At 42.0% G+C, this 22818-nt stretch overlaps 1 protein-coding gene across 3 annotated transcripts; it reads right to left on the bottom strand.

Moving 5' to 3' along the window:
• Positions 1-722: 722 nt before the first annotated feature.
• On the bottom strand, positions 723-11852 carry LOC122741071 (zinc finger protein OZF-like). Of its 3 annotated transcripts, XM_043984148.1 has the most exons (6): positions 11698-11852; positions 11102-11172; positions 7860-7986; positions 7034-7120; positions 3942-5382; positions 723-1609 (listed from the first exon to the last, which is right to left on the bottom strand). In XM_043984148.1, exons 2-5 carry the CDS (start codon positions 11132-11134, stop codon positions 4103-4105), a joined length of 1527 nt encoding a protein of 508 aa, XP_043840083.1. In that variant the 5' UTR covers positions 11135-11172; positions 11698-11852; the 3' UTR covers positions 723-1609; positions 3942-4102. The 3 variants fall into 3 exon arrangements, with proteins under 3 accessions (XP_043840083.1, XP_043840082.1, XP_043840081.1); XM_043984147.1 differs by lacking the exon at positions 11698-11852 and having other exon boundaries at positions 11102-11338; XM_043984146.1 differs by lacking the exons at positions 7860-7986; positions 11698-11852 and having other exon boundaries at positions 11102-11552.
• Between the last annotated feature and the right edge of the window lie 10966 nt (positions 11853-22818).

Below are 22818 nucleotides of genomic sequence, written 5' to 3' on the forward strand. Positions count from 1 at the left end.
TTTTAACTGTTGTGTTTTTCACATTGCCTAATTTCCCACATACATTCTTCCCTCTTCCCAATGCAAAGAATTATCCCTTGTGACAAAGAAAAAAAGCAGTTCAACCATTCTAACATTTTCTGGACTCAGTGAAAGTCATGTTCCACGAATATAATCCAACACATCTGCAAAGAGGGCAAGAGGAAGAATTCAGAGAAGGAAAGGGGTATCTCTCTTCTCTCTTGCTCTTCTGAGATATTACTTTGAAAAACAAAAAAGAGGCAATACCAATTTCTTGAGGACAAAAAACACCCATGCAACTTAAAATGTAGTCAGATTTATGGTATTATATTAAATGTGTTTTATATGACAACTTCATAACTTTAACATGGATTTTTATTTATAAGATAGTGAGAAAAGAAAAATATACTCGTGTTCTTTATGAACATTTCTGACATTCTATTCTAGGCATGATTATCACACAAGTAGAAATTATAAAATACAAAAGCTTGCTTACCTCCTAACTAATAGACTTGGGGTTTTTTTGTTTCTATGGGTCAGAGAAATTTATTTTTCCCTTCTAAGAATACAGAGATGGGTTTTTTTAATGTTAAAGGATTAAAAAAACAAAAACAAAATCTGGGGGCAAGCTAGGTGGTGCAGTGGATAAAGCACTGGCTTTTTCAGGAGGACCTGAGTTCAAATCTGACCTCAGGCACTGGATACTAGCTGTGTGACCCTGGGCAAGTCACTTAACACTCACTGCCCTGCAAAAAAAACCCCAAAACCAAACCAAACCAAAAACCTTTGATAACCTTGATATTAAGTGATTCTTGTAAATAAGTTAACTCCTTTTATCCCCCTTCATTTGGCCTAAATAATTATGAGGGTTTTTCCCTACTAAAATCTACATATATTTGATTACTGTAGAAAAATTTCACTGTGTCATGTTCTAAAGATAGAGGCAATGATATGTTTCACATGGGTGGAAAAAATTACATTTCAGAATTTTTTTTGGTTAAGAATGTAAAACTTTACATAGGCCCTAGAATGATTTTGAATAAGTGTTTCCATTAGTTACCTACCCAGCCTTCAATTACCCTAGAGCCCACATTTGGACCTACATGAATTGGCCCCACATCTGGCTAGATTTGTGAATGAGGCAGCTGGAAATCTTGGACTTTTCCTCTATGCTGCAGACTCAATCATAATCTAGTCTTAGAGTTCAGTAATCTAAGTCAATGTTGTGGATGATTACAATTTTTTTTCATCATTCAAAAATTTTATTTTTAACATTCTTTTTAAATTTTGACTTCTAAATGCAGTCTCCCTCCATCCATTGAGAAGTTAATTAATGTTATCAATTATATGTATGGAATTATATGAAAAAAGAAATTAGATGAGATTGATCCCTTTATTAGCCAAATCAAAAAAAAAAAAGCAAAAGAATGAAGATTCTTCAATTTATACTAAATTTGTCAGTTTTCTCTCTGGAGGTAAACAGAATTTGAACATCTTTAAAATACTGCTGTTATTGGGTATAATGATTCCATGGTTCAGATTACTTTCCTCTTCTTCTATTCATCTAGATCTTCCCAGGATTTTCTCAAACCAATGCCCTCATCATTTCCTATAAAAGAATAGTATTCCATCAAAATCATATACAACAACTTGTTCAGCTTTTGCCAACTGATAGTCATCCCCTCAATTTCCAATTAGTTATCAACCCAAAAAAGTCTTTATAAATATTTTTGTGCATATACATCTCCTTCCTTTTTTCTTTGGTCTTGTTGGGATACAGACTTAGCAGTGGTACTGATGTGTCAAAGGGTATGCAGTCTGGGAGCAGCTAGGTGGCGCAGTGGATAAAGCACTGGTCTTGGATTCAGGAGGACCTGAGTTCAAATCCAGCCTCAAACACTTGACACTTACTAGCTATGTGACCCTGGACAAGTCACTTAACCCTCACTGCCCTGCAAACAAAACAAAGGGTATGCAGTTTCAGAACCCTTTGAACAGTTACAAACTGTTCTCTAGAATATCAGCATAGGCCCTTGTGATGCTTTCTTTAATGAGATTACAAATATTCATGGTTCACAGGTGCTTACTCTGATGAAATATGTACAGAAGCAGCATGAGCAACATCAGGAACACAGCTCAGAACATGATACAAACAAAGTAAAAAATTCTTTATATGTCCCCAGGCTCATGAGATGACAAGAGGTCATCCATAAGCTTATTGCATGCCATTTGTCCAGGGATCAAAGTTAATATCAAGGCTCTGTCAACACCACTCCCCACTCAGGACCCTCTGGCTCTGCCACAATAACCTCTCCCTCCCTGAAGGCCAATAGGAGGACAACACTAAATCTTTGCCCCTTTAGAAGTTTCTGCAGAAGGAATGCATTAGGATAGAGCACTGGCCCTGGAGTCAGGAGTACCTGAGTTCAAATCCGGCCTCAGACACATAACACTTACTAGCTGTGTGACCCTGGGCAAGTCACTTAACCCCAATTGCCTCACTAAAAAAAAAAAAAAAAAAAAAAAAAAGGAATGCATTACCTCTGCCCATGGGGGCTACATCTAGGGATTCAGAATCACAGTCTAGTCAGCTGGGAGATCTTCCCAAACTTCTTACATTCATGAGGGAATCTCTCTACTATGAATTCTCTGATGGACATAAAGTAGTATCCTCATTCTAAAGGCCTTCAAAGCCACATGCATTTCACTCAAAAAATTTCTCTCCAGAATGAATTCTTTGATGCTGAGCAGGCTGTGTCTTAAGGCTGTTCTTTCCACATTCATCACATTCATAAGGTCTCTCTCCAGTATGAATTAGATGACATTCAGTAAGATCTACATTCAGGCAGAATGACTTCATTCATATAATACATTCATAAGATTTTTCTCAAGTATGAATTATTTGAAGTTGAATAAAATCTGAGTTATTTTGGAAGACCTTCACACACTCCTCACATTCATAAAGAATTTTTCCTTTAAGAATTCCCCAGGGCAGGGGCAGCTAGGTGGAGCAGTGGATAAATCACAGGCCCTGGATTCAGGAGGACCTGAGTTCAAATCCGGCCTCAGACATTGACACTTACTAGCTGTGTGACCCTGGGCAAGTCACTTAAACCTCACTGCCCTGCAAAAAAAACAAAGAAAAACAAACAAACAAAAAGAATTCCCCAGGGCAGCTAGGTGGCACAGTGGATAAAGCACCGCCCCTGGATTCAAGAAGACCTGAATTCAAATCTGACCTCAGACACTTGACACTTACTAGCTGTGTGACCCTGGGCAAGTCACTTAACTCCCACTGCCCTGAAAAAATATATATATTTCCCCAATGGAATCTAAATTGTATCTACTTCCTAAAAAAGTCTTCCAACATTCACAACATTCATAAAGTTTCTCTCCATTATGAATTCTTTGATGTAGAATAAAGGCTGAGTTGCAGAGGAAAACCTTCCCACACTACTCAGATTCATAAAGAATGTCTCTGGTATGAATTTCTGATGTACAGTAGGTTCTAACTCCTGAAGGTCTCTAAGCATTCACTACATTCAAAATGTTTCTCTCCAGAATGAGTCTTCTGATGCACAGAGAATTGTGCCTTCCTCTAGAAGGCTTTCCCATATTCACTAGATTCATAAGGTTTCTTTCCAGTATGAATTCAGTAATTTTTAATAAGATCTGAGTTGTGATAAGTCAGTCCACACTCCTTACATTTATGAGGAATCATTCTAGGATGAATTCTCTGATAGATATAAAGTCATACCTTTGGGGGCAGCTAGGTGGTGCAGTGGATAGAGCACCAGCCCTGGAGTCAGGAGTACCTGAGTTCAAATCTGGACTCAGAACATTTACACTTACTAGCTGTGTGACCCTGGGCAAGTCACTTAACCCCAATTGCCTCACCAAAAAAAAAAAAAGAAAAAGAAAGAAAAAAAAGAAAGTCATACCTTTAGTCTAAATGTCTTCCCATATGCATTACACTTAGGGCTTCTTTTGTGTATAAATTCTTTAATGTTGAATAAGTTGAATCCTCAGTCTAAAGGGCTTCCCATATTCATCACATTCATAGACTTTCTCTCCAGTATGAATTTTCTGATGCAGATATTCTCTAGGCATGAGATTTCTGATGTACATTAAGTTGTGCCTTCCACTTGAAGGCCTTCTGACATTCACTACATTCATAAGGTTTCTCTCCAGTATGAATTTTCTGATGCACAGTAACATGTTGCTTCCTTCTGAAGACCTTTCCACATAAACTACATTTATAAGGTTTCTCTCCAGTATGTATTCTTTGATGACGAATAAATTCTGAATTATAGGAGAAAGTCTTCCCACACTCATTACATGTATAAAGACTCTTTCCAGTATGAATTCTCTGATGAACACTAAGTTGTGTCTTACTCCTGAATGCCTCTGCACATTCACTACATGCATAAGGTTTCTCTCCAGTATGAATTCTTTGATGTACAATAAATGCTGAGTTGTAGAGGAAAGCCTTCCCACACTCCTTACATTCATAAAGAATGTCTCCAGTATGAATTCTCTGATGCACAGTAAGATGTTGCTTCCTTCTAAAGACCTTTCCACATAAACTACATTTATAAGGTTTCTCTCCAGTATGTATTCTTTGATGACGAATAAGTACTGAGTTATAGGGGAAAGTCTTCCCACACTCATTACATGTATAAAGACTCTTTCCAGTGTGAATTCTCTGATGAACACTAAGTAGTGTCTTACTCCTGAATGCCTCTGCACATTCATTACATGCATAAGGTTTCTCTCCAGTATGAATTCTTTGATGTACAATAAATGCTGAATTGTAGAGGAAACCCTTCCCACAATCCTTACATTCATAAAGAATGTTTCCAATATGAATTCTTTGATGCCTGGTATGATGTGCCTTCCTCCTGAAGGCCTTTCCACATTCACTACATTCATAAGGTTTCTCTCCAGTATGAATTCTCTGATGCACTGTAAAGTGTGCTTTACTCCTGAAGGACTTCCCACATTCATTGCATTCATAAGGATTATCTCCAGTATGAATTATCTGATGTCGAGTAAGATTTGCCTTTGAACTAAAGGACTTCCCACATTCACTACATTCATAAGGATTATCTCCAGTATGAATTATTTGGTGTTGAGTAAGATTTCCCTTCATACTAAAGGCCTTCCCACATATACTGCATTTATAAGGTTTCTCTCCAGTATGACTTCTTTGATGTTGAATAAGTACTGAATTCCAGGGGAAAGCCTTCCCACACTCCTTACATTCATAAATAAACTCTCCAGTATAAACTTTCCGATGCACAGCAAGATGTTCCTTGCTTCTGACAGCCATCCCATATTCACTACATTCAAGAGGTTTCTCTCCAGTATATTCTCTGCTCTCTGAAAGGAAGAATAAAGAGCTGATTAACTCTGCCTTTATGCCTCTTTCCTAAGGTTCTGAGTTACTCAAAGGTTTTAGAGCTATTCTCTTGCCTTCTCATTTGAGAAGGCTAGTCTCACTAGTCTTTCGCTAAGGATCAGTTTAGCTAGTGTGAAAGTATGAGTTTCAAAAGTTAAATATGCAAATGATTTGATTTAGGATGAAATTACCTGAAGGGATCAATGAACCCATACCCTACTATAACTGGCTGGCATTTGAATGGAATAAGAATATTCAGAAAAAATATATGACTTTGAGAAATGGCAAATGTATGCTTACCATCTGAAGTGCAAATAGTAACGCAAAAGAGCTAACAAAAAGAAAATGGAAAACTGATGAGTTTAGAGTGAGGAGGAGAAACATATACAGGAAGTAAAGAAAGCAAAGAAGAAATATGAGGAAAAAATATGGCAATTGTTGCCATAAATTTCCCCTAAAAATCCAACAGATCTAATTTGTAAGAAATTGATTGAAATTTGGAAGAGTAAGATGTGCAGGTATTTATGGCAGGAGAAATTTTAATTACCTAAAACATTATTCAAACTCTAGTAATCAAAAAAGTAAACATGAAAACAATTCAGAAGTATCAATAAGCCATCAGATTAGCAAAGATACTTTAAAATAATAAATTCTGGCAGGTATGTTGAAATAGGTACTTATTAAGCTGTGGATACCACCACTTTTCTGAAACAGCAATTTCAGCTAGAGCTAGAAAACTGATCATATCCTTTAACCCAGTGGTTCCACTACTGAGTCTTCATCCTCAAAATGTTACTGAAAGCAAACAAAGATCTCACTCTAAAATTTTCACACAGCTTTTTGTAAAATAACAAAATACTGAAAATCTCTAAGTCCAATAATGGGGTTATAGCTAAACAAGTCCTATCATATGAACATATTATTGTGACTTTATAAACATAATTTCAAAGCATAAAGAATTAGACGATCACACATAACATGATAGACTAAAGAAAAGGGGAATTGGGTTGGGATTAAGTATTTTAAAAAGTAACAGCAGCAAAGCAACAGAGTCAGAAAGACAAAATGGAAGAAAATATCAGAAGAGGACTCAGAAAATAAGAATATCTTAACATATTAAATATCTTAAGTAATATGCTTATTTTTGAAAGGGAAAATGAATTCATTAAAGTGAGGCACGAAAATGCCTCCTTAAGACAAGATAATCTTCAATGAAGAGAAAATACCTACCCTGTACTGAGGCAACAACTTTCTTTGAAAATGAAAGTACATGGGGGTAGCTAGGTGGTACAGTGGAGAGAGCACCAGCCCTGGAGTCAGGAGGACCTGAGTTCAAATCAGGCCTCAGACACTTGACACTTACTGTGTGACCCTGGGCAAGTCACTTAACCCCAATTGCCTCACCCCCCCCCAAAAAAAAAGAAAAAGAAAAAAAAGAAAATGGAAGTACATTCAGTAAATAAATACATAAGAAAGTAACTTATTAAGTAAAAAAAAAATGAAGTTTTAAAATCTCAGCTCCTCTCAACAGGCTTGAGAAGCTTGTTCAAGACCTTACAAGAACTTTGATCTAAAAGGGCCAACAGATCAGTATTTTACAATGACCCATCAGCTTCGTTTTCATGTAGTCACCTGGACAGCTGCTTCTTGGAGTATCTGGCTCTGGTATCCAAGATGCTTCCAGCTGAGAGATAACATCTGGTTTGGAAACTGCTAATCCTGTTCATTGAAAAGGAAAAAACGCCAGGGAGTTATCGCAGAATTCCATCACAGAACAGAGATAAATGAGAAAGGCGAGAGAATGAGGGTGCAGGATGAATCTTACACAATCAAGGGCACGATCTTAGCTGATTGTGTCTGGGACTTTTTTTTCAACTGGAGGGGATCCATTGACTCGCTAGAGGGAGAAGTGGGGTTTTCTTTTCCACTCTTTTTTCATATGGGATGGTAGAAATTATATATATTTTTTTAAAGCATCCATAAAACAATGAAAGAACTGAAAACTAGTTCAAGCCCTCTTCAGGGAAAAAAAAAAATCAGCATTCTAGGAAGACTTCAAGGATAGGTACAAAGAACTACTGAAGGATACTGTATATTAGGGGAGAATAGATTACTGAGTATGACCTAGGAAAAAATAGTTCATTTGACTCACTCATTGCTTAGACAAGCAGAACACTGTGTATGATGAAACCTACACTGGAATTAAAAAGAAAGTCTTGGATTTGAAGCAACAGAGGAAGAAATATTCTCAAGAATAAACTATACATCAAGAAATCAACTTCCAGGCATGCCAAGCAAAGACCTTTTTCCTGGAAATAGGAAGTACAAATTATCTGTATCTTGGCTACATAAGGATTAGGAATATTTTCCTTTTGTATGCCAAAGACTAATCTGTTAAAATCCTGAAAAATCTCCATAGTACTTATCAAGACTCCACAGGGCTAGTAGCTCTTCTTACCCAAAGAGAACAAGTTCCTATAGTTCTCCAGCATCACATCCCTGTACAACTTTTTCTGAGATGGTTTCAAGCGTGCCCACTCCTCCTGGGTGAATTCTACAGCCACATCCTTGAATGTCACTGATTCCTGAAACACCAAAAACATTTGTGCTTACCCAGGTAGAGCTCTATTATGAAGTTCAAATGTAAATTGTGTGCATGTGTGTGTGTGTGTGTGTGTGTGTGTTTTTTAGTGAGGCAATTGGGGTTAAGTGATTTGCCCAGGATCACACAGCTAGTAAGTTTTAAGTGTCTGAGGCCGGATTTGAACCCAGGTCCTCCTGACTCCAGGACTGGTGCTCTATCCACTTCGCCACCTAGCTGCCCCAAATGTAAATTTGCTTGAAAATGGAAGTACATGGGGACAGCTAGGTGGCGCAGTGGATAGAGCACTGGCCCTGGAGTCAGAAGGACCTGAGTTCAAATCTAGCTCAGACACTTGACACTTACTATGTGACCCTGGGCAAGTCACTTAACCCCAATTGCCTCACCCCCCCCAAAAAAGAAAATGTTAGTACATTCAGTAAAGAAAAGGAGTTTAATAAATGCTTCCTGTTGTCAGCGCTTCCAGTGACATTGATTTTAAATGCGTGCTGTTTGGGGGATTTTTACACTGTATGCCCATGGCTCCTACTTCAGCCCTCTGCACTAAAACAGTGATATGGATAATGATGCCCCTCCTACTTGCTGCAATAAAGCAATGAGAATGAAATAGTTGAAGATGGCTATCATATGGTCCCAAATCTTCTCTTCCAGGCTACACATGTCCAGTTCCTTGGACCAATCAGCCTGATCTCTTCATCCAATCACTTGCTTTTTCAAATGTGGTGCTCTGAAATGAAGAGGATTGTGTTCAATGCTCCTGGAGCCATCAGAGCAAAGGGGAGCATGGAAGACCACAACCTCCTGTCTGTAACAATGTGTGAATGGTGTTTTATGGCTGGAAGGGGTATCATAGGACCATTACTTTCCAATTCCCATATTTAGAACTGGAAGAGACTTTAGAGTCTAACTCTCTCATTTTACAAATTAGGGAAATAAGGCCTGGAAAGGGTAAGTAACTTGCTTATGGTCAAAAGAGGAGTAAATGGCAGACCTGCACTTTGAGCCCAGGTTCACAGTCCTTCAAATCCAGAGCTGTTCTCACTGTACCAGCTGCCAGTCCCTTTCTCCACAACCAGACAAAGGTCACAACTGAGTTTTTATACAAAAACATTCATTCATAAGAGTACTCTCTGGGGGTAGCACAGAACTGGAAACAAACTGAATTCTCACCAACAAAGAACAGCTAGAAAAAATGGCATATGAATACACTGGACTATTGAATAGATAAAAATGACAAATATGAGGAACATAAGCACTATTAACTACCATAGTGTAAAATATGCAGAGCCAATAGAACATAATACACAAGAACTTAAAAAAAAATTTTTTTTTAAATGAAAAAGATGCTGAACTGTTGAGTTTCTGAAAAGAAACGTTGAACATATTATCAGACTTATGGATAGGTGAACAATTTCTAAATAAACAAGAGATAAAGAACAAAGCGAGGTATAAAATGGATAATCTAAATTACATTAAATTTTAAAAGTTTTGTACAAATAAAACAAATATAGCCAAGATTAGAATGAAAGCAGAAAATTGGGGGAAAATTTTTATAGACAGTTTGTCAAATAAAAGTCTCACACCTAAAATATAGAAAGATTGTTGTCAACTCTCTAAGAATTTAAATCACTGCCCAACTTGATAAATGGTCAAAGGAAATGAAGAAATCAAAACAATTTACAGGTATATAAAAAATGCTCTAAATCATTATTGATTACAGAAATGCAGATTAAAATTACCTTAGATGTAATTTTACACCTACCAGACTGGCTAAAAAGACAGAAGGGAAAAGTGACAAATATTGGAGAGGGATATCAAAAACTGGGACACTAATTCATTGTTTGTAGAATCATGAACTGATTGGAAAGCAATCTGGAATTATGCCCAAAGAGTTATTAAACTGCCTATACCATTTGACCCAGAAATACCAATACTAGGTCTATTTCCAAAGATGATTAGGGAAAAAGGAAAGAACCTATATGTTCTAAAATGTTTGTAGCAGGTCTCTTTGTGGTGGAAAAGGACTAGAAATTGCAGGGCCGCCAGTCAATTGGGGAATGGCTAAACAATTTGTGGTATGTGATGGTGATGGAATACTACTGTGCTATAAGAAATGATGGGATTGATGATCTTAGAAAAACATGGAAAGACTTGCTCAATATAATCAAGAGCAAAACAAGCAGAACCAAGAGAACATTGCATAGAGCAACAACAAAATCCTTTTAAGAACGACTCTGAGTGAATAAGTTATTTTGTCTATTATAAATATACAAATTACCTATAAAGGGCATGAAGGATGATGCATGCTATCCGCATCCAAAGAAAGAACTGAAAAAGTATGCTTAGAATAATTTTACATGTCTATATATGTATATATATATGTATGTGTATGTATACACACACACACAGATACACACTCTATTTGCGTGTAATAGTAGCCATGGGGAGTGGGGAGAGAAAAAGAAAAAAGAAATTTACATCACTTTATTATATACTTAAAAGAAATCACAAGTTGTACCTCATGGAGTTCCAGTTTCATATGCAGTTTTCTTTTTCATTATACTATGCTATGGAAGTGTTTGTTTTACTCCATAAACTAAAAATAAAATACAGGTGAAAAGGAACAAAACCAGGAGAAGATCAGGCACAGGAGCAGCAATACTGTAGACTGATCGGTTTTGAAAGACTTCGCTCCCCTGAGGAATAAACTCCCAAGGGCTCAGAGAAATGAAGAAAGAATGGAGCAGATTGGAGCATAGTCTTTGTTCCTCTCCTGTTTTCGGGTCCAGGGCTAAAGGGGAGACACTCTGTGTGACTGCACAGTCAGATGGGGGATCCTCTGGTTTGCCTTCCCAGCAGGTGGGGGTAGGCCTGAGAGGAGGAAAAGAACCTGGAACTCAGAATTTAAAAGACAAGTCAACGTGAGACCCTGGTGTTTTTTTTGGGGGGGGGAGGACCAGGGGGCGTCTCGGGGTGTCTTTGGGCTGCAACCAGGCCTCTCACCAGCCTCGCAGCACAAGAGGAAGTGACGTCCCCAGGGTCTCTGGGCTAAGACCTAAGGTCGGCTAGGACGTCCCGCCCCGCCCCCCCCAACTCACCTGTCTGCGCCTGGCCAGAAGCACCGGAGCCATCCCTTCCTCCTCTTGCTCCCTCCCACGGGGAACAGGTCCTGGGGAGCAAAGGAGGGCCATGAGAGCCGGGGTCAGGTTGGATACCCCCCCTTCTCCACTCGGTGGGGGGACCCGCAGGAAACGGCCCCTTCTCCTCGGAATCGGACGCTGACTTCCAGATAAACAGGGCACTTTGGTGAGGGGAGAGAGTGCGGAGCAGCATCAGGGAAGGCTTCCCGGAGGAGGCTGGGAGAAGAGGCAAGGCTGGAGTCTGGACCAAGGACCGGACCTACAGGGGGAGCTCATTCCCTCAGACTCCTGGCCCAGGAGGGTCAGGACCTGACTGGGGTCACGTGAGGAGACTCAACCGCAGAATTAGAATCCACCACCAGGCTCCCCATGTGTAGTGGTTCTCCCACCATGCCCCCTCAATGCCCAGGTCCCCCAAGACCACTGCAAAGCCCTCGAGGGCTTCCTTCGCCTCTTGCACAAGGTCCTCCCAATCTCTGGGGGCTCCCGAGCCACCCCCGCACCCCCACAGCCGGCCTCTGGCTGGGCCTGGCCCCGCTTCGGCTCCTCCTTACCCCGTCCTGGGTCAGCTTTGGGCAGAATAGGAGAAGCTCCCACAGGCGATCATGAAAGAGAGGAAGAGAAAACCGGGCGGAAGTGTCATGGTAGGAGAGAAGTCCAGTCTTCCCGCCCTTGGGCTTCGAAAATGCCCTGAGGCGAGCACGGCCTTCTGGGAATCGTGGTCTGGAGCCTTTGGCGCTTTCTGGGCATGCCTAGAGCTCATCCCCTCCCCCGCCTGGAATGCAGTCCTGCCCCGCCCCTCCCGGCCCTGCCTGCCTTGGAGCCCCGCCCCTCCCGGCCCTGCCTGCCTTGGAGCCCCGCCCCACCCGGCCCTGCCTGCCTTGGAGCCCCGCCCCCTGCTCGTCCACTTCCCTCCTGCCTGGTCTTCATAGACCCAATGCTGACAGGCAGTCACGAGTCTTGGGGCCCCAGAACTGGGGGGTCCCCTCGGGCTCCTCAAAACCCAATTTGTCCCCGCCCTCTCCCACGGGCCCCCTGCTTCCTCCCGCAGTCATTCAGCAGCAGTCTGCCAGCTCTTATTATACACTTCCTGTATGGAGGTGATGTGGGCAGGAAATTTGGGGTCCAATTGATCGTGAGTCAGTCCCAAAAGAATTACAAGATTCAGTAACTCAGTTTACCAAGTTTTATTGCAATGCTGTGAGTGATCACAGGGAGAGTACCAGAAAAGTGGAAAGATCTCTCTCGAATAATGAAAGAAAAGACAGTTATATTTCTAGTATAGATAAATTATCAGTCTCATTATAATAATCTCCACCTTGGGGAGGTACAGGGGAGAGCCTGTCCTACTCATTATAGGTGGAGAACCACCTAGGGTTGTTACAAGGGAGAGGTTTATCCTAATTTGGAATTCCTGGGGTCCTAAGCCAACCCCCGAGGCGGGTACCTTTTTCAGTGGAAGTGTGTTTTGGGGGTTTACATGTCATAAAGTGAATCTGGGGACAAATTTGGCCTTTTCTGGGCATGTCTCTTTCTGATTCCCGTGGCTAGTTTCAAAATAGAATCATTTTTCATTAGAATTTCTATAGGTTGTCTTTTTCCTTTATTGTTATTTTGACCTGACCTGCTCTGGTCCGTTATGGATGTTGATCACTATGGGTACAAGAACCTAACATGAGTTATCCATTAACTGAGGTCTGACTCCCTTTTAGAGCTAATATCTGAATTAGAGCTTGGGTCTTGGGTTTTTCTATTAACCCCTTTTTGCCTCCTACATCACAGGGACCTAACCAGGCCCAGGAGGAGGACGCCAAGGGAAGCCCTGGGTCCCAGGAAGAAAACCCACAGATGGGGTCGGGGGAGAGATGCCTGGGGCGCTCACTCCCCTCCCCAGGGCTGCCAGAGAGACTGGAGGAGATGGAGGCTGGGTGGCCTGAAGAAGCCCGACACAAGTGGGCACAGGGCAGGCAGGAGAGGTCAAGGGGGCACTGGTCAACAGCCGGCCCAAAGGACTCCAGGAGATTGGCCTTGGCTGGTAGCTGTGTTGGGGAAAGGCCCAGGACCAGAGTAGATCCCTGTTGGGGGTAGGTGGCAGGAGAAGTGACCAGTACCAGAAGGCAGAGCCTCTCCATCCCTTCTGGGCTTCTGTTTGCTCTTCTCTGGGGAGTGTCTGGCTGTGCTTGGAGGATGCAGGTCATCTGGCCCGGGCAATGGAGTGATATGGGGGAGAAACCGATAGGAGAAAGCATGTGGGTCCTTAGGATTCCTCTGTAAAGAATTACACTGTCGGACAAGACCTAATTATGAATAAAAGAAAAGGTTTATTGGGGTACAAGAGAAACCGGCCGGGAGAAAGATTTTGCCTGAACAAAACTCTTTCCTCCCTGACTAGCTTGTGGAGTGCCATTTTATAGGGTTTAGATGGGGTGGGTAAGAGTCTCTTATTGGGTGAGGGGCTGGTGGTCTTCCCGAGGAATCCCTTGTGAGCAATCTGGTGGTGGGTGTCAACTTTGTCCTGATGAGTCTAAGCACTCTGCTGATGGGTGGTTCCAGGTGGTCTTGTCCTGGATTACCTCATCCAGGTGGAGGACTGGAATGTAGGGTGGTGGTCCTGGAGCATGCTCAGTTCGATCTGGTGCCGATTATCTCCGCTGGGTGTGTGTGTATGTCCTTGATTGAGTTCAAGGAGAGGCCTACTTGATTTCAAGGGAAAAACCCTGAGGTTTCAAGAAGAAAGTTCCTTGAACTCCCCAGAGAACTGTTGGGATAACCAGGGCCCATAATCCTCCCATGACAGGGGAACATGAACCTGTGTGTACCCAGTGCTTTACAGGGATCCTCTCCTGTGGTCCTCCTGACAACCTGGGCAGCAGTCCCCATTTTATAGATGTGGGGACCAAAGTCTTATAGGGCCTAGGACCCCAGAAGTCCTCTGGGGTACATCAAAGAACCTTCTCCTTGAGAAACTAAACCAAAGGACAGACACACCTAAAGAGATAAGTGGAACCGGATCAGTACTGAGATAGCTCCACCACCCTTCATTCCAGTCTCCCTCCCCCCTGGGAAGATAAGATTGGGTGTGGCTGCTGCCTTTGTGGAGGGAGGAGGAGAGAGAAAAGGCTTGAGAGATCTGAAGCAGCCACCCCTCACTCAATTCCCCTAGCTACCACCAGTGGGGGGATGGTCCTCCCTCAATAGGGGAACTTTCCAAGTCAGACAATCACCTCACCCGACCACCACTGGACCTCTATAAAAGTATCTGTCTCCTGCTCGAGGAGATTGGTATCTCAGAGCCACGATCTGTGCCATGCCTTCTCCCCATGAGAAGTCCAATGATTTCTCTCTTGGTTTCCCTTCCCCAGCTCCAAAATAAACTATTAACTTATTCTATTCCAATTTGTGTGCAAAAGGGTGTGATTCTTTTTTTTTTTTAGTGAGTCAATTGGGGTTAAGTGACTTGCCCAGGGTCACACAGCTAGTAAGTGTTAAGTGTCTGAGGCCGGATTTGAACTCAGGTACTCCTGACTCCAGCACCAGTGCTCTATCCACTGCGCCACCTAGCTGCCCGGGTGTAATTCTTTAAAGAGGAATTCCTAAGAACCCCAACCTGGACCCTGGACCCTTACCCCAAACCCCTACCCTTTTCCCAAACTCCCTACCCCATTTCCCCATAACATAACTGAAGTGACCGACCCAGAGTCACACAGCCAGCAAGTACTTGAAGATGGATTAGAACTCAGGTCTTCCCAATTTCACTCCCAGAACTCTATCTGATGAATCACCTTTCTGCCCCAGTTTTCTCACTTAGTGTTGAAGCTATTATCAGATACCATTGCTGAGCCATTGTCAGTGATATGTGCAAGATAATGGTCAACAGGAGAGAAACAAGAGAAAGGGAAAGGTCCAAATTTTCCAAAAAGGGACCAGAACAGAATCAGCAAACTTCAAGCCCAATGAGCTTGATTTTATTTTTCCGATATTATTCTAGGTTGTATTTTTAACTGCTGTTGGTTTTCACATTGCCTAATTTCCCAATATATTCTTCCCTCTTCTCAATGCAAAGAATTATCCCTTGTGACAAAGAGAAAAAGCAGTTCAGCAACTCTATTTATTTATGTTTGCGGGGCAAGGGGGGGGGGGATGGTGGTTAAGTGACTTGTTCAGAACTTACCCAGCTAGTAAGTGTCAAGTGTCTGAGGTCAAATTTGAACTCAGGTCCTCCTGAATCCAGGCCGGTGCTTTATTCACTGCGCCATCTAGCTGCCCCCCAGTTCAACAACTCCAACACATTTTCTGATTCAACGGAAGTCATGTTCCACAAATATAATCCACCACATCAGCAAAGAGGGCAAGAAGAAGAATTCAGGGAAAAGGAAAGAAGCATCTCTCTTCTCTTGCTCTTCTGAGATATTACTTTGAAAAACAAAAAAAGAGTCCTTTCCCGGTTGATTCTGTTAACCTGGAAATTAAGAAAATAATCAATATAGGAGAAATAAGGTCTTTAATTGGGGCAGAGGAACTAAATATAGCTCATGGTGATGTAGGAGGCAAAAAGGGGTTAATAGAAAAACCTAAGACCCAAGCTTTAATTCAGATATTAGCTCTAAAAGGGAGTCAGACTTCAGTTAATGGATAACTTATGTTAGGTTCTAGTACCCATAGTGATCAACATCCATAACAGACCAGAACAGGTCAGGTCAAAATAACAATAAAGGAAAAAGACAACCTATAGAAATTCTAATGAAAAATGATTATATTTTTGTCATGGGGTACAGAGCACCCCAGAAGTTCTCTGGGGCACATCAAGGAATCTTCTCCTTGAGAAACTAAACCAGAGGACAGATACCCCTAGAGAGATAAGTGGAACCAAATCCGACTGAGCTAGCTTCAGATTCCCACCCTTCATTCTGGTCTCCCTTACCCCAGGGGAGATAAATTTGGGTGTGGCTGCGGCCTTTGTGTCCTGAAGAGAGATCCATAGCCACCCCTCACCCAATTCCTCTAATCACCACCAGTGGGGGATGGTCCTCCCTCACTAAAGGAACTTTCCACAGGCAGATGGTCCACCCCCATCAGTCCTCTATAAAAGTACCTGCCATTCTCCTGCTCATGGATATTGGTACCTTTGAGCCACGTGCTTTGTGCCTATCTCCTCATTAGATGTCCAAGGATTTCTTTCATGGTTTCCCTTCCCTTGCCCCTAAATAAACTACCACCTTATTCTAACTACTTTTGTGTGCAAGAGGGTGTAATTCTTTAAAGAGGAATTCCTAAGAACCCCAACCCCTAACCCCATTTCCCCCCATATCATTTTGAAACTAGCCATGGGAATCAGAGACGTGCAGAAAAGGCCAAATTTGTCCTCAGATTCACCTTATGACATGTAAACCCCCAAAACACACCTCCACTGAAAAAGGTACCCGCCTCAGGGGTTGGCTTAGGACCCCCAGGAACTCCAAATTAGGATAAACCCTCCCTTGTAACACCCCTAGGTGGAGAATAGAATAATGAGTAGAGTAGGCCCTCCCCTGTACCTCCCCAAGGTGGAGATTATTATAATGAGACTGATAATCAATTTATCTATACTATAAATATAGCTGTCTTTTCTTTCACTATTGGAGAGATACCTTTCCACTTTTCTGGTATTCTCCCTGTGATCACTCACAGCACTGCAATAAAACTTGGTAAACTGAGTCACTGAGTCTTGTAATTCTTTTGGGATGACTCACAATCAATTGGACCCCAAATTTCCTGACCACATCAGTGGTATCGCAAAGCTCAGAAACTAGGAATACCCAAAGATGGGAACAGAGGACAGGGTTTTTAATAGGGTAACAGAACAAAAAGGGAACCAAAAGATGGCTCCAGAGGGACATATAGCTAATTAACGTAAATGAACCTTTGACAAAAGAAATAATAGAACTGCTCCTAAATTAAGTCTAGGCGTTACTGACTCTGAATAGAAACTCCTTAATGTAGGTGGACCCTTTTTACATAATAACATAAAGTCCTGGGAGTGAGGTGCGGAACACTGGGAGGGGATGAGTTGCTAAGTCCATCAAGAGTTTGGACTGGGTGGGGAATCAGTTCTGGGTAAATTTTGTAGTTCTCATTCCCTCCTCTTCGTCTAGAAGAATTCTGGAATTCGTTGATGACCCAAAATAGTGTTGGGGCATGAAACAGGATTCTCAGGCCATGTCCGGGCATCTTGGGACAGTAGTCTACACTGACATCGTCTGCTTCTTTTTCCTGGTCAGGCGAAGCTCTGGATTTGAAGGACTATGAACCTGGGCTCAAAGTGCAGGTCTGGCCATCCATTCAGGGGTCAGAATCTTCTTCAGATGTGATAAGGGAATCCAGCTGTTAATTCTTTCAGCCAAGGGGTTGGTCAGCAGCGCTTCGTAGGGGATCCTTTTCCAATAGACACAGTCTCCAGTCTAACTGTAGGTTAGACTGAATTAAGGTTGAGCTTCTTTTTTTTTTTTTTGCTGGGCAATTAGGGTTAAGTGACTTGCCCAGGGTCACATAGCTAGTAAGTGTTAAGTGTCTGAGGTCAGATTTGAAGTCAGGTCCTCCTTGAATCCAGGGCCGGTGCTCTAACCACTGTGCCACCTAGCTGCCCCTAAGGTTGAGCTTCTAGAAAATGACTGAGAGACAGGATGATTAAGGTGATGAAGAGTTTGGGTGAGTGCTTTACAATAGGACAGAAGGGAGGTCTTAATGGAGAGGAAGTCACTTGAGGGAGAAAAGAGGCATAGGACACCCAGAGATGATTTCAAATGGTGAAAGAGAGTGTTTGCCAAAAGGTGTAAAGGAATTTCCTAGTGATGTGGGGGGAAATGGGGTACAGATTTGGGTTAGGGGTTGGGGTTCTTAGGAATTCCTCTTTAAAGAATTACACCCTCTTGCACACAAAAGTAGTCTGAATAAGGTGGTACTTTATTTAGGGGCAAAGGAAGGCAGGGGAAGGAAACCATGAAAGAAATCCTTGGACTTCTCATGGGGAGATAGGCACACAGCATGTGGCTTTGAGGTATCAATCTCCTCGAGCAGGAGACTGGCAGGTACTGATATAGTGGGAAAATGGGGTACGGGTTGGGGTTCTTGGGAATTCCTCTTTAAAGAATTACACCCTCTTGCACACAAAACGTAGTTAGAATAAGGTGATAGTTTATTTAGGAGCAAGGGAAGGGAAGGGTGGGGGGAGGGAAACCATGAAAGAAATCCTTAGACTTTTCATGGGGAGATTTGGCATAAAGCACATGGCTCAGAGGTACCAAATCTCCTCGAACAGGAGACCGGAAGGTACTTTTATAGAGGACTGATGGGGGTGGACCATCTGCCCGTGAAAAGTTCCTTTAATGAAGGTGGACCATCCCCCACTGGTGGTAGCTGGGGGAATTGGGTGAGCAGTGGAGGACCATCCCCCACTGGTTGTGACTAAAGGAATTGGGTGAGGGGTGGCTACGGATCCCTCTTCAGAACACAAAGGCCGAAGCCACACCCAAATTTATCTCTCCAGAGTAAGGGAGACCGGAATGAAGGGTAGGAATCCCAAGCTAGCTCAGTCCGATTTGGTTCCTCTAGGCGTTATCTGTCCTCTGGTTTAGTTTCTCAAGGAGAAGATTCCTCGGTGTGCCCCAAAGAAATTCTGGGGTGCTCTGCGCCCCATGACAGTACTTTTATAGGGAGCTGATGGGGGTGGACCATCTGCCTGTGGAAAGTTCCTTTAGTGAGGGAGGACCATCCCCCACTGGTGGTGATTAGAGGAATTGGGTGAGGGGTGGCTGTGGATCTCTCTTCAGGACACAAAGGCCGCAGCCACACCCAAATTTATCTCCCCTGGGGTAAGGGAGACCAGAATGAAGGGTGGGAATCTGAAGCTAGCTCAGTCGGATTTGGTTCCACTTATCTCTCTAGGGGTATCTGTCCTCTGGTTTAGTTTCTCAAGAAGATTCCTTGATGTGCCCCAGAGAACTTCTGGGGTGCTCTGCACCCCATGACACTAGGGGTAAGTTTTATGGGCTTGCTTACATTATATTTAAGGCAGATCTCACTGTATATAAATGTCATATGCAGCTCATCTCAATTTTACCACCAATATTTGCAGCATAAACTAAGCAGTTTGTCAGGACTCCAGTGACTTAAAGAGTGAAGGTATTCTATCATAGGTCAATGGAAAGAGGGAGAATTGGGCATCCATTTGACCCATACCAGAGCCCAGAGTTTATCCTTTTTTTACACTCTTCTAGTCTTAGCCTGTCTTGGATGGGATTGGACATGGTCCTTTGGACTACAGCAAGCTCTGCTGGGGTCAATATTAACTTGGGGCCAGGTCCAGGGGATGTAATGGATGATAGACTAATAGGGAGTGGGGCTTTCTAAGCAGCCCCCTTGGCATGCAGGTCAGCAAGGACATTAACCCAGTCATGGGGAGAATCTTCATGGGAGTGTCCTGGCATTTTAACAATCACTGCTGCTAGCAACAAAAGGGAGTCAAGCAATCTCTAGATATGTAGGACTGCCAGAGGACATCAGGAACCCTTATATTTCCATAACATCTGGAAATCCCCAACACATACCTGCTATCCCTGTAAAAATATTCCTTAGTTTTCCTTTTGCTAATTCACAAGCTCAAGTCAGGGCTTCAAATTCAGCCTGTTGTGCTGAAGAGCCAAAGGAAGGGCACAATGACCTCTTTCTTCTGTGGCGGTGATAGCATACCCAGCATCATGAGACAGGAACCATCAATGTACCAGGAATAATCTGGGTTTTCTATCTCAGTTTTGGATAGTAGAGAGATCTCTAATCCTTCAGAACAGAGGTGAGAAAAACAGAGTCGATTTTTGAAAATTGGAGATCCAGGGAGCAAAGCAGTAACTCATCCACATACTGGAGAGGGTGGAGCCTATAGGAAACTTAAGGTCAGCAAGGTCTGCGTTTAAATTTGTGAAAAGTAGGAGGGATTCTCAGAAGCAGAACAGTCCAAGTGTACTGCAGGCCTTCCCAGGTAAAGGTAAAGTAAAAAGTAAAAACTGGCAATTCACACCAAAGGACCCACTGAAAAAGGCACTAGAGAAATCAAAGGTGAAAAGAGTGGAATCATGGGGAATTATATTCAGGAGAGTATAAGCATTAGGGACCACAGATGTTCTAGGAATCACAGGAACATTCACTGCTCAGGTTTTGGACAAGCAGTCACATGAGCTCACAAATGGGAAGGATCAGAACCTAGTGCAGGGAACTAAAAGACCAGAAGTTATGTAGTCCTTAATAAGGAGCCTTAATGCTCCTAATTGCCTCTGGAAAGGGGATAGAGTGAGATTCAAGGAAGAGGTTTAGAGGGATCGAACTGAATCTGGATTGGAAAGGCATTAAGAACCTTTCCAACTTCAGAAGAGTTAAATGCCCAGGGGAAGGATAGGAGGATGGGACTTCTTCCAGGGATGGGGAAGAGCAGATTAAAACAGGAGCTGTCAGGGGCAACTAGGTGGCACAGTGGATAGAGCACTGGCCCTGGATTCAGGAACACCTGAGTTCAAATTCAGCCTCCGACACTTGACACTTACTAGCTGTGTGACCCTGGGCAAGTCACTTAACCCCAATTGCCTCACTAAAAAAAAAATTAAGAATGTAAAACTATGCATAGACCCTAGAATGATTTTGAATGAGTGTTTGCATTAGTTACCCACCCAACCTTCTATTAGAGCCCACATTTGGACCTACATGAATTGGCCCCACTGGACTTTACAACCACTTGGCTAGATTTAGTAGGCAGATTATTGATGTTGAGTGAGGCAGTCTGAAATCTTGGACTTTTCCTCTATGCTGCAGAAAGATCCAATCATAATCTAGTCAATCTTGCTGGTGATTACAATTTTTTTCATCATTCAAAAAATTTTATTTTTAACATTCTTTTTAAATTTTGACTTCTAAATGCTATCTCTATCCATTGAGAAGTTAAGTAATGTTCTCAGTTATATGTGTGAAATCACGAAAGATATATATTTTTTATATTTCCCAGCTTTATATTTCCACAAAAAAGTTAAAAAATGAAAAAAAAAAGATTCTTCAATTCATACTGTTTATCAGTTTTCTTTCTGGAGGTGGACAGCATTTTTCATAATGTGTCCTTTAGACTTTTCTTAACAGCTAATTGGCTGGTAACTTTGATAGATAAGACCCACAGGTGGTAGACACAACTTCCTGATGCCAATCTGACTTTCAAAACCCCAGAAAGGTCACTTCTGGATGCTAAGTCACATGATTTCTTTTCAGGCCAGAGCTCACAATGTCCCTCCCCGCAGGGGGTGTCATTCCAATTCTCACATGACTTAGCAATGATTATATGGAGGACCAATAGATGAGAGGACAGGACTATATATTTGCTTGTTGCAGAAATAATTAATAGCATTTACACTGTTTTAATCTTGGGGGCTATATGGGTATAAATATCCCTCTTTCCTGAGGCTTGAGGGTCCAGATGTATAAAAAAGCTTCCACAAACAGCTTGGGGAGGATTGCTGATTAAAACAGGCTGGAAAAGGGTGTTCCTGATTAAAGCAGGCTCGTGGAGGAGGACTTCAGGAAGAACCCAACCAGGCTGGAACTCTAGGCTAGGTAGGACTTCTTTTTCATAACCTTCTGAACTCTTTGTAAATATCTGTATGCTCTAATAAATATTTAATGCCCAAAGACTGGTACTGAAGCCTTTTAAATTTTGGTGACCACAATTAAGATTTTAAACATCACAGGTCCTAGACCTGAGACCAGCTTTGTTGTGAGACAAGATCTCTTTCTCTCAATAAATCAATATCCTTTTGGCTTGGAGACTTTTTTTTTTAAAACACTGTGACTTAGAAATTTTTGCAACAGTATATAATGACTTCCTAGTTCAGCTTACTTCACTCTTCATCTATTCATCTAGTTCTTCCCAGGATTTTCTGAAACCAATACCCTCATCATTTCTTAAAGCAGAGTGGTATTCCATCACAGTCATATACAACTTGTTCAAGCCTTTTGCCAAGTGATAGTCATCCCCTAAATATCCAATTCTTATTATCACCACAAAAGAGCTTTTATAAATATTTTTGTACATATATATCCCCTTTTTTCTTTGACCTTTTTGGGATATGGTGGTATTGCTGGGTCAAAGGGTATGCAGTCTTATAGCCCTTTGAACATAGTTATAAACTATCCTCTAGAATGGTTGAACCAGTTCTGAATTGTACATTTTTCACATCCCATCGAGAATGTCATTTTCCTCTCCTATTAGCCAACATAATATTGAGGTGGTAGTACAGAATTTTATTAATTTGCATCTCTAATCAATAGTGATTTTGAGCATTTTTTCAAATACCTAAGGATAGCTTTGGTTTTTTTTCTTCTGTACACTCCCTGTTCATATCCCTTGACCACAATGAGAATCTCATTCATCTTTTCATGTGTGTCAGGTATCAAAGGACAATGACTTTAGCTACCTTAAGATAGCCAGTTACTCCCACCATTTAACTACACTTCACTGAATTTCTTCACTTTAATATTTATATCACTGAGCAGAAATCATATCTCATGAATATCAGCATAGGCCCTAGTGATGCTTTCTTTTATTTAATGAGATTATAAATATTCATGGTTCACAGGTGCTTATCCTAATGAATATGTACAAAAGCAAC

This window comes from Dromiciops gliroides, chromosome 2, assembly GCF_019393635.1.
Source record: "Dromiciops gliroides isolate mDroGli1 chromosome 2, mDroGli1.pri, whole genome shotgun sequence".
NCBI lineage: Eukaryota > Metazoa > Chordata > Mammalia > Microbiotheria > Microbiotheriidae > Dromiciops > Dromiciops gliroides.